This window comes from Prosopis cineraria, unplaced genomic scaffold, assembly GCF_029017545.1.
Source record: "Prosopis cineraria cultivar Desert tree isolate PC_DT_omini unplaced genomic scaffold, ASM2901754v1 PC525, whole genome shotgun sequence".
NCBI lineage: Eukaryota > Viridiplantae > Streptophyta > Magnoliopsida > Fabales > Fabaceae > Prosopis > Prosopis cineraria.
In genome coordinates this window covers 36,006-48,255 of record NW_026555850.1, presented here as the reverse complement: position 1 = coordinate 48,255, position 12,250 = coordinate 36,006, and the positions used below count along the sequence as shown (strand labels likewise).

Genomic DNA, 12,250 nt, shown 5'->3' with positions numbered 1-12,250 from the left:
TGCCGACATTGATCATCATCATCATCAAGTAATTGGACGAACTTTGTTAAGATTCATCGTGGAGTTGATTGAGGAAGCATCGAGCTCTTTAAAATTCAAATGACTACCCGCTTAAAGGTAATTAGAAACAAACCTTAAGAAAGCTGTGCCTTTCCATACGATGGAAACACAGCTCAACTAAGTCAAACTATCATAGTAATGACAGCATTGCTCACTCTTATTATCATTCAAATATAATAACAGCCACTGAATCAATGATCTCAAAATTTCATTGACTTCAGCTACGTAAAATCAGTTGAATCCCCTGGGATCCCAACACGACCCTTGTCCCCTCCCGAAATTCAAGAAATAAACGAAGCACCCAGAGAATCGGTGGATATCCTCCGAAACAGTTCCAAACACTAGTTCAAGCATGGGATACCTGACAATTTTCCCTTTCGAATTCCATGCGAGGGAGGATGTTGAAATTGGATCCTCTAAAACCCTAACATGGACAATCTTCGCTCCGTTGGTTGAATCTCCGCGTGTCGGACTTGGGGGAAGCTGAAGCTCGCAGAATCGAGTGAGAGGTAAATCAGAAGTTAAGGAGGTGGCAGGAGATGCAGATTCGAGTGTGAATTATGCAGGTCCAGTGGCGTTGGAGTGGTTCACTTGGGCGGCCTGAAGAGAGGGAAAGGACCAAGCGGCACAGGACGGAGAGAGTCTATACATGGGTTGACTTCATTCCAGCGTTACCCCGCTACACAACGAGACACAACTCGCACAGTAACGCACAACATCAAGGGAAGCGAAGGAATTAAGATTTAAAAAATTAAGATCGATGATGATTGTGAATGTTTTGAGAGACACTCCGCTGGCATCAGTTACCAGCATTAACGTCCACATGTGGTTCTCGGGTCTACCTCGATCACCTAGGAAGCCCCCACACCCCCCGGGAAGGGGGGAAAAATTAATCTTCTCTTTGTATGGATCTTCTTAGAAAATTTTTTTGAGGGAAAATTATTATAAAAGACTTCACCATCAAATTATTATTGAAAATGGGCAGGAGAGATTTAGCATTGAGGTTTGGCAATAATTGCTAAAGGCTAAATGGCAAAAATGGCTCATGCCGATTAAAAAAATAAAAGTTAAATAAGGTATTTTGCTGTCAATATTTCACATTGATCCTTATTATCAAAATATCACAAAGTCTTTTTATTAGCTAATTTCATGTCAACATTTTAATATAAAGTCCTTTAATGTCAATATGTCAATTTGAAATACTTGAAGCAAGGATCTTGAGTCAAATGCAGTGATTCATTCATGTATATGCATTTAAAATTTCAATTATATAGAGAAAACTTTTATTTATTTAAATAAAGTTTTTTATATATAAAAATTTTTAACTTATGAGCATTCTAAAATACTATAAATAATGATTTTTAGTCATATATAGCAATTATTTCATTATATGTTTTTGAACTTCAATTATATATAAAAAAACTTCATTTATTTAAATAATAATTTTTAATATTATGAAAATTCTTAACTTAGAAACATCCTAACGTACTAGAAGTAAAGGTCTTCAATCATATACAACAATTCTTCTACTATGTGTATTTGAACTTCAATATATACGAAAAAATTCATTCATTCAAATAACAACTTTTAATATTTTGAAAATTCTTAACTTAGAAGAATTCCAAAATACTAAAAGCAAGAGTCCTTTAATCATGCCATGATTCTTTCATTATATGCATTTGAACTTCAATTATATGTAAAAAAAAACTTTCATTAATTCAAATAACAACTTTGATATTCTAAAATTTTTTTAACTTAGAAGCATTCTGAAATACTAGAAGTAAGGGCCTTCAGTCATATGCATTGATTCTTTTACTATGTGCATTTAAACTTTAATTATATGCAAGAAATCTTCCATTCATTCAAATAACATTTTTTGATATTCTAAAAATTTTTAACTTAGATGGACACCATATGTTGTTATTTAAATATTGCAAATGCATATTTAAATAGTTCCTCCTTTTTTTTCATAAAGAATCAAAGGATAGTCAAAACATGCAAATGATGATTTTAAAAATTGACTCATTTTTTTATGAAAAAACCTATGTATATTTTGAAAATACAAATGGTTATTCTAAAAATTTACTCATTTTTATGAAACTGTCTATTGATATTCTGAAAATGCAAATGATTATTATAAAATTTTTTATTTTTTTTTATGAAAACCTATGAATATTTAGAAATATAAATGGTTGTTGAAAATTTTCTCATTTTTTATGAAAAGATTTAATGATATTTGAAAAATACATGTCCTTAGAAGATTAAACATGAAAAAATATTGAAGAGAATACAAGCTATAAATTATAAATAAGTTTATTAATACTAAATTGATACAAGTTTTTACATCTCATTTGGATTTTGTAACAAATTACATATGAAAATTTACTTATTTTTTATGAGAACACTTATGAATATTTAAAAATATAAATGGCTAGTTTTTGAAATTTCCCATTTTTATGAAAAAACCTTGTGGATATTTGAAAAATACATGTCCTAGAAGATTAAGCATGGAAAATATTGAAGAGAGATACAAGCTATAAATTGATAAATAAGTTTATTAATACTAAATTGATACAAGTTTTACATCTCATTGGATTTGTTACAATTACATATGAAAATTTACTTATTTTTTATGAGAACACTTATGATATTTTAAAAATATAATGGCTAGTGTTGAAATTTCCTCATTTGTTATTATGAAAAAACTTGTGGATATTTTGAAATACATGTCCTTAGAAGATTAAGCATGGAAAAATATTGAAGAGAGATACAACTTAAATTGATAAATAAGTTTATTAATACTAAATTGATACAAGTTTTTACATCTCATTGATTTTGTAACAATACATATGAAAATTTACTTATTTTTATGAGAACACTTATGAATATTTTAAAAATATAAATGGCTAGTTTGAAAATTTCCTCCTCATTTTTATGAAAAAACTTGTGGATATTTTGAAAAATACATGTCCTAGAAGATAAGCATGGAAAAATATGAAGAGAGATACAAGCTATAAATGGATAAATAGTTTATTAATACTAAATTGATACAAGCTTTTATATCTCATTTGAATTTTGTAGCAATTACAATTTATGAATCCTAACTCTCAAAACATCAAACAAAATATAAGTTGCCATTTAATACAAGCTATTACATTTTAGAGATAATTGTTTATGTACAATTCATTCATGCAACTTATTACATCTTATTTTTCAACCGCGAAACTTATTGGTAAAGTTAGATAGCCTTAAAGCTCCCTTTTCTCTTTTCCATCAAAGTTACAACAATGTTAAGCAAATTGTCACAACTCACAACATACATGAATGAGAACCATCACATGAATGTGCATACATGCCACAGGGGAGAATTTTGCAATAAGATTCAAAACAAAACCAATCTAATGTTACCTAAGTTAACATGCATATCCTTTATTACCATTACCCCTAACTCTCTAATTTAGTCCATTAATGCCAAAAAAAACAAAAATCTTGTAAAACATATACTATTAAGTTCAAAATTGATTTTTTTTTTTGTACAAGCTATTTCTATAAAAAATACTGCATCAATCTAAATTTTAGAATTATCACTCTCATGCCTGTAGCATGAATCACTTCACAAAAACGTAGCACAGGATTCCACTCAACTTTAGCACTCAATTACCATATAAAGGATTGCATGAATAAGAAGATATTAAAAAAAAAAACAAATAAAGTTAAAACTTCAGATTAGGAAAATTGCTTTCCTCTGTGTAAGTAATCTCTTGTTTAGGTTTCATTCCACATCTTCACATGCAGTCTTCTCCAAATAATCTCTTGCAATGTGCTTTTTCTCATTAGTAATGTAATCTGGCAATTGCAGCCACCTCCATTCTATCTACCAAAGGTTAGGTATCATTTCCACTACATTTGCAGTACAAAGAAAGAGAACTCGCAGTGAGTTTTTGGAATGCATGAGTCCATTATGGTCAAAACATTTGGCAATATGCCCAAATTCTCATCATCAGTAATACCTGAATCCCTTTTAATATCAATAAATAGACAAGTAAAACCACGCGCAAATGTTGAATCTTCTATAACCTCAATACTCACGCTCCAAATCATCACATACTAACCTTTGATAGATCAACCAGAACATTAAGATAGTGATGTAGAAAATTTATCATTTTCTCTGGGTCCAGAAGCTCTAACAGTGTACTTCCGTATCACCAGCATGTCCCCGACGGCCCAACGGCCATTGAGTAAGACAATTAAAATACCAAAACCTTCTTGCTGTTAGACGTAAATAATATGACACAAAATGAATCTTTAACAACACGCTCCAAACAATTTTAAATAAGGGAATGAAAAGAAATCAGGCTAAACTACAACTTTAGTCCAAGTAAACCACAGTCTTAGTACTTTTACACATTATAAAACTTTATCAAATTTGAACCAGAAATTAGCATCGCATGGTTGAACCTAGGGTTCAAAACCAAGACCTCAATTTTCTCCTTTGTGGCTGCCACTGTCTTTGTCAGAATTGCAAAGCTACAGCTGAGCGAAGCCAGAAATTGCATGGGTGCAAGACAGTTGAGAGAGGGATGGGATTTGGTTAAAGGCATTTAAGTCTTTTGCTCATTTCATCTATTGACGCCCCAAGATCAAGTCCTTCTTCGAATTCCAAGTCCTTATAGGCTAATAAATTTGTAGTCAAATCTTTTTGAGAATTTTCCCAATTTTTTATGCTACAAAGTATTTTTAAAAATTCAAAACGATAATTATAATTTTTTTTTTCCATTTATCCCTCTTCACTTCTACTATTTTAAATGGTCAAATTTGATAATTTGATTCATAAATTTATGTATTCATTGTATTTTGTAATTTGAGTTTAATAATTTTAAAAGATATTGTATTATAAACTGGATGGAGTATGATTTTCTTTTTGGGGATAGCCAACAATCTTATTATAATTGACAATGAATATTTAAATATTCATTGGGAATGCATATTTAATTGTTCTATGTCTTCACTCCATTGCAAGAGGGATCTATAGGGAAGAAAAAGTAATGGGATTCAGTATCTTCCTTATTCATCCATTCCAAAACATCACATGCACTCTATTTTACTTCCTCAAGAGATCTGTGAAGACATTGAAAAGCTAAGCAGGAATTCCTACACGGAAACAAAAGAAAGCTGCAACTTGATAATGTAGCATTTCTACGAAGCTGTGTTGAGGACAAAAGCTTGATGCAAATATATATTATTAGTATTTTCTACTTGAAAACAAAAATAACTCAATTCACATTCATAAATTATTACAGTATGCATCCCACCCACGCAACTTGACTTCTCTGTCAACCAATCGTACCGTGAATTGAGATAAATACGGCAGCCATCCATCTCATCAAGTTAATTTATTACTGCATCTACCCTTTCCTTGATTAAAATATTTTTAAATATATTTTTTGATAAATTTTTTAATAAATATATTTAATCTTCTTTTTGATAAAAAAAATATATTTAATCTTACTGACACATATTCCTACTGAAGCAAGAAATAATTTATTATGTAAGCCACAAGAGGCCCACAATCAAACGAAAAAGCGAGCCAAACAATACCAGCCCTAAAAAAGAAACCCAAACCCAATCAAAAAACGACACATCCAAAAGAAAAACGACAGCACCACCATCACAAGCCCAAACCCAAAACAAAAGATAGAAGGCCCAATTCATGCATGAATAAAGGAATCTCAATTAGGGTGATTTTGGGATTCGATTTCTGTTTTATAATTTGCCTCCCCTTCTAGAAATGAGTTTGTGCCTTTTAATTTCGCTGGATCGAATGCATTGTTTCTTCACAATTTCTCATAGAAATTCTGAGATAGAGTACACTTCATCATTCATGATCTTTCTAATAAAAATATGACATTCATATGATATTAAATATAAATTGGTTAATGATTGTAAAAAGAAAAGAAACAAGAAATTAAATAGGCATTCTGTTATAAAAATAAAATTATTAAAAATAATAACACATAAAATTTTTATGCAATTAAAAATAATATAGTGTACTGAATTTATCCAAAATTTCTCCAATTCCTCATTGACCCATAACTTGTAGGCCCAGTTTGAGAACAATGAGGATAAGAAAGTTCTTTTTCATAAGCATCAGGGTGTTTTTTCAATTGCCGGTTAAAAAAAAAAAACACGGAGAATATGTTTTTTCAACAAAGCCAATTTGCCATCTAACAAACACAGAAAAATATTTTTCCTTTCTTTAAATACGTTTCCATATACCAGAAGTGCCATCACAATTTTTGTCATCAGACACTTTTTTACGACTTCATTGTAAAATGGTTTATCATTTTCTGTTGGATAGGGCAAACTCTTTTATTTCGTGAAAATGAATTTTACTAATTAATTTGGACAGAATTATATTTTATAGATTAAAACCAGAACATAAAGTCCAACATCTTGAATGTATTCAATATCATTAATGTCAACATATTTATAATATGGTATGAAATCCTATCGTTTACAAGTCATAAATATTTAGTTATCTCAAATTTCGCATAAATGAATGAGACCTAGATTAAATAGAATTTGTCAAACATACTCCCTCAGTTTCATATATAAGCGAAAATAATCATTTTATACAGTTTAAGAAAGTTAGCCATTCCTCTTAATTATTTATAAGATTGATCTTTTCCCAAAAATGCCCCTGTTGTAATGTTTAAACTTTTTTTTTCCCCACAAACAACGTTTAGGTAAATTTAATACCAGAGGCTGATCATGCCCAAGCATGTCTCCAAGCTCAATTATCATCAAAATCAACGAGTCTTCGTTTTAATTTTTATTTTATAATTTTTATAAAGTATTTTCGTGAGACGATACATAAAAAATAGTAGAAAAGAATCCATATCCATTGTTTACATGGTATTATAATTTATCATACCAAATGCTCAAAGCTCTCTTAGCCTGGTGGATTCGAAACGGTTGTGATTAATCTTAAATACTCCCTCCAATCTCGTATACAAGTCCCTTCTAGAAAGAATTCATGATTCGTTTTATACATTATTTTGTATTAAAAAGTGGATTATTAATGAATTTCTTTCAATTCTACCCTTTTACAATTTTTAAAAAGTAAAAAGTAAAAATTAGCACATGATAGAAAAACTGTTTTAAAAGATTACGTATTTATTGAAGATAAGTTGAGAAATTTATTTCTTTTTTAGATAATATCAACAATCTAACTACGCGCTCTTCGTTTTGGCAAAGTAAGCGACATATAAAAATGAGACGAGGGAGTAACACTTTTTCTGATCTTCTGTGCGAAAGGGATTGAAAACCACAGATGGGAAATGAAACCATGCTTAATTGACTTTTATCACCTGACCTGAACAACAACATTTAAACATTCTCATTCCTTGTTCTCAAAGACCGTTACTTCCAATAAACCTGCCCCATTTCTTTTTCCAGAGCAGCACGTTGAGGACCATCAATACTATTTTTATTGTGAATTTAAAAATGAACAATTGATTGTTAAATGTGCGTGTGCGTGGCCCCGGGGGGGGGGTCTTTGTGAGCGACACCTGCTTTTCCCACAGCTGTGCTTGCATCTTCCCCAACATAATATGATCCATTCCTCTCTTTGTCCTCCTTTCTATCTAACATCTTCTAACTTATGGGGTCGTAAATGCTTGTTGGTACAAACCGGTAAGAATTTCCAAAAAAAAAAAAAAAACACACACACACACACACACATTTGTTTCATCACAAAGTCATTTCAAACCCCACTTGATAGGAATGGTATATGAAAACAAATTAAGTACTAATTGCAATTTAGTAGAATTAGTTAAAAGTTAGATGAATTAGTACGTGTTTAGTTTCACATTGAAAAACACTGAAATCATGATTTAATGAAAATAGGTTACTGGTTATTTGCTTCCGCCAAAACTATGTTTTGATAAAATTTTCAACGTAAAATTAAACATGCTTCTACTTTTTGCCTCTACAAAATCTTGATTTTAGTAGTTTTTAACATAAAAAGAACATGTTTTAAATTTTTAAACATGGATTTAGGTCTAAAGCATTGATTTTTCCCCCATTTTGGAGATCACAAAGAAGCAATCTGTTCAGCTCCACATGATAGATATGACATATATTTATGGAAGCAAAGTTTGATAAGACTAAATTGTCATGGATAAGTTCGCTCAATGTATCCGAAAGTCTTTATTTATTAACTTAAATACAATGGTTGAAATTTTATTACATGTTTGAAAAATTGAAACATCCATCGAGTTGGCTTGCTGGCACTTGTCCTCTTGTAAGCCAGTCGTATCCTTTTGTACGTACGTGTCCATTTGTCTTGTTGCCATCTTGAAATAAATGAACACAAAAAGGTGAAAAGAGAGGATGATAAAGCCACAACATTTTAATGCTGGACTAGGCCAACCCAGAGCAGAGGAATGGTCCAGGGTGATGATTCGTAGACCCAGAAGACTCAGCAACCACTTCACAGGGTCTTCCCTCTTGCTGCCAAGTGCCAGCACATCAGAAATGGCCTTGTCCTTGTATGTTTGAAACTTTACGTGACATTTTGGTACACAAATTGAAACCCCGCAATACAAACACCAAGCGTTTTGCGTGGTGGATTAATCAAAGTTTGTACTTTGTTTACCTGGACAACTGTTCCTGACTTATTGGGTTAAGAGTATCCAAGGATGATGATATATAACGGAGCTTCCAAGCAACTTAAAGATATGAAACTGCTTTTGGGTGAGAGATTATATCAGTTAACGATCAAGTCAATGCAAAATTTTTACTGTAATTGGAAATACAGAAGAAATATCTAGACGAGTTACGTTAAAAAGAACATGAATCAGCTTTCTAAGTATGAAACTCTCTGTAAATCAACCTACAAGAGTAAGTATCATCTGTACAAGATATTATTTTGGCACTATGCAAGTCTCATGTATCAAGATACTTGCAGTTCCTGAGATTGTAGGGACTTTGTGGGCGATGATGATGATGCAGTGGCTAGTCCTTGAAGTAACTTGATGACTTCAACAGTGTCGTCCAGATAACATTTTGCCATACTTGGCTTCTGACCCACAGTGCAGGCATAGACATGTGCTATGCTTGGTAGGCTTGGATCAGAGGTTGAACGAGCAACGCTCTCAAACATATCTTCATCTGACCTATCGTCTCCTATGCACAAAAGAAAATCTGGCGCCTTTCCCTTACTCAGCATCGTTGAGATTAGATTTTCCACTACTATGCCTTTGCTCACACCCTGAAAATCCCAGAAAAGATCAACACATTAAGACATAGAACTCAACACTGCTAAATCCCCTTTTTGTATGTTCTTATGTTGTCTCCAACATATGCACAATACTTGTATGTTCTTTTTTTCATACCTGAGGTTTCACTTCAACGATGTGCTGTCCTCTTTTGACAACTACTGGTTCATTGGCAAGCACGCTCTCGAGGTGATCAAGAAGCTCTTTTGCTTGGCAGGATCCGAAATGAGGGTCGGCTTCTTGGTGGTGCCAAACCAAAGCACTCTCCTTTGGTTCAATGAAAGAACCGTCTGTTGCTTCTGTATAATGAGCCATCACCGGTTCTACAGCTTTTTTCCATTCGAAATCCATTCCTAATCCACATGTCTCCCACGGGCTATCACAACTCCACCTGATTGACCATGATAAATAAGTGAATAAAAATTTAGAATCATTGAGAAATGAACGCACGTTAAAGGATAGTGTAATGTGTATATGTTTCAAGTACCTGGTAAAGAAGCCATGTTCTGCTGAGAGGCCCAGCTTCTCGCACGGAGAGAACCACTTGCTGAGGCAATTCTTGTCTCTGCCACTGACAATGAACACCGCGTTTCTAGGGTCACTGCATAAGCGATTCAACACAGAAATAACTTCTTCGCTTGGGGTTTTGTCAACAGATACCCCGGGCATCATAGTACCATCGTAGTCTAAAAGGATCAACCTGCTGTGTGTGTTTCTATAAGCAGACATGATGCTTTCCGCTGAAAGCTTCCTGAATGTAGGATCGAGAGCTACGATTCTAAACCCCAAGCCAAAACCAACACCCCAACACCTCTTACGGTAATGCTCTCTACAAGCCCTCTCTAAGTCCTGATCGAAACTCCTAGCCCAATAGGCTACATCATGTGAGCTTATGTACTTGTAATGCTTCTCGTGACGCAACTGTTTCTCTGCCTCTGACATCGTAATCGCCGAGTTCATTGCCTCTGCGACGTCTTCGATGTTCCACGGGTTCACTCTGATTGCTCCGCTCAGCGACGGAGAACAACCGATGAATTCAGACACTATGATGACGCTTCGTTTAGGACTCGTCGAATCATTTGCATCGATCCCCTGTCTACAAACAGTGTACTTATAAGGCACTAAATTCATACCATCTCTCACAGCATTCACAACGCAGCATTCAGAAATGGCGTAGTAGGAGGCTTTCTCCTGCGTCGAAACAGGGCCGTTAATGAACACAACTGGCTGGTACCCAGGTTCGCCGTATTTCTCGTTGATCTCATTCGCGATAGAATTTGTTTCGTTTTGAACATCTTGAATATCTTTCCCTCTGCTTCTTGCTGGGTTCAGAATCTGGACTAAAACTACTTTACCCCTTAATTCTTCGTGCACTTCCAAGAGTTGTCCCATTGCCAGTAACTTCAAGCTCAAGCCTTTGAACAAATCCATATCATCCACACCCAAAATAACGACCTTCCCATCGTATTGTTTCTTCAATTCTTCAATCCTGTCACCGGTATGAGACATCGACAACAGCGATTGGAGCTGACCCATGTGAATCCCCACCGGCAAGATCTTGATAGTTACTGTTCGACCGTAATAATCTAGCCCAATGTAACCCCTCTTGGACTCATAATCCAACCCCAACATTCTACTGCAACAGGACAAGAAATGTCTCGCGTAATCAAACGTGTGGAAACCGACTAAATCGCAATTTAACAGAGCCCGAAGGATATCATCACGAACTGGAATTGTTCTATAGATTTCAGAAGACGGAAATGGGCTATGAAGGAAAAACCCGAGTTTGACCCTGTGAAACCGTCTTCTCAATAAGGTAGGCAAGATCATGAGATGATAATCGTGAATCCAAACGTAATCCTCCTCCGGGTTTATCACCTCCATTACCTTATCGGCGAAAACCTTGTTGGCGTAAACGTAGGCTTTCCACTGCGCTAGTTCAAAACGGGCACCGTGACTCGGCGACATCGGTAACATGTAGTGAAACAGAGGCCAGAGGTAATGCTTGCAGAATCCATGGTAGAACTTATTCTGAATCTCGAGAGGCAAAAACGTTGGCACGCATCGGAACTTTTCGAGTAATATTTGGGACACTTCGTCTTGTTCCGACGGATCGATGTCGGCTTTCAAAGAACCCACATAGAGAACTTCGACGTCGGAGGGAAACCCGTCTTTGAGCTGCAGATAGAGATTATCACTGTCCAATTCGAAACTCCATTTTCTGGTCTCGCTATCAAGAAACGATTTTATCGGCAACTGATTGGCGACGATGATTCTGCGTTCTTGCGGAACAGAGGAGACGATGCCGTCGGAACCCGCACCGGAATCGGCATCATCGCGGACTTGGAATTCGGGCACCACTCCCGGGAGCGTCATGTCGTTCGGTATCCCGCTCAGAGTCCGGTAATCATCGATGGAGATCAAATTCAACAAGTCTAAGCAAGATCTCGAGAGCATTATCCGAAATGAAAAATGCAACCTTTTTTCTCAAGAAAGGAACTAACTGGGGTCGATGAAGAAAGAGAAAGGATTGGACTTTTCCAGGTCGGAGCCAGGGAGGAAATTATAGGAGCGTGTTGCAGAGAAAGACGAATCTTCGAGCGAGAGAAATCCAATACAATGATAATGCACATTCCATAGCATCGAGCTGCGTCTTTAAAAGAAACTAAATGGTAGTAATTACTGCTAGACAGCGGATAAGAACGAAGAATAGACCGACCGGGGATTTTATATATGAGGTACGTGGTGAACTAAATGGACGGTCCAGATTGATTGAAAGAACGATCTTTTTTTAATATAATAAATCCTCTCCCCGCCTATCCTTCAGGCTTCAGTTGAAGTTGTAATGTGTTTTCTTATTTACCGGTTATAGCCGGTGAATGGAGAGGGCAGGGATTGTAACTTGAAAC

At 34.7% G+C, this 12,250-nt stretch overlaps 1 protein-coding gene across 1 annotated transcript; it reads right to left on the bottom strand.

The window, feature by feature from the left end:
- Positions 1-8,834: 8,834 nt before the first annotated feature.
- Positions 8,835-11,991, bottom strand: LOC129297442 (probable alpha,alpha-trehalose-phosphate synthase [UDP-forming] 11). Its single transcript, XM_054935782.1, has 3 exons — positions 9,829-11,991; positions 9,459-9,732; positions 8,835-9,334 (listed from the first exon to the last, which is right to left on the bottom strand). Exons 1-3 carry the CDS (start codon positions 11,796-11,798, stop codon positions 9,017-9,019), a joined length of 2,562 nt encoding a protein of 853 aa, XP_054791757.1. The 5' UTR covers positions 11,799-11,991; the 3' UTR covers positions 8,835-9,016.
- Between the last annotated feature and the right edge of the window lie 259 nt (positions 11,992-12,250).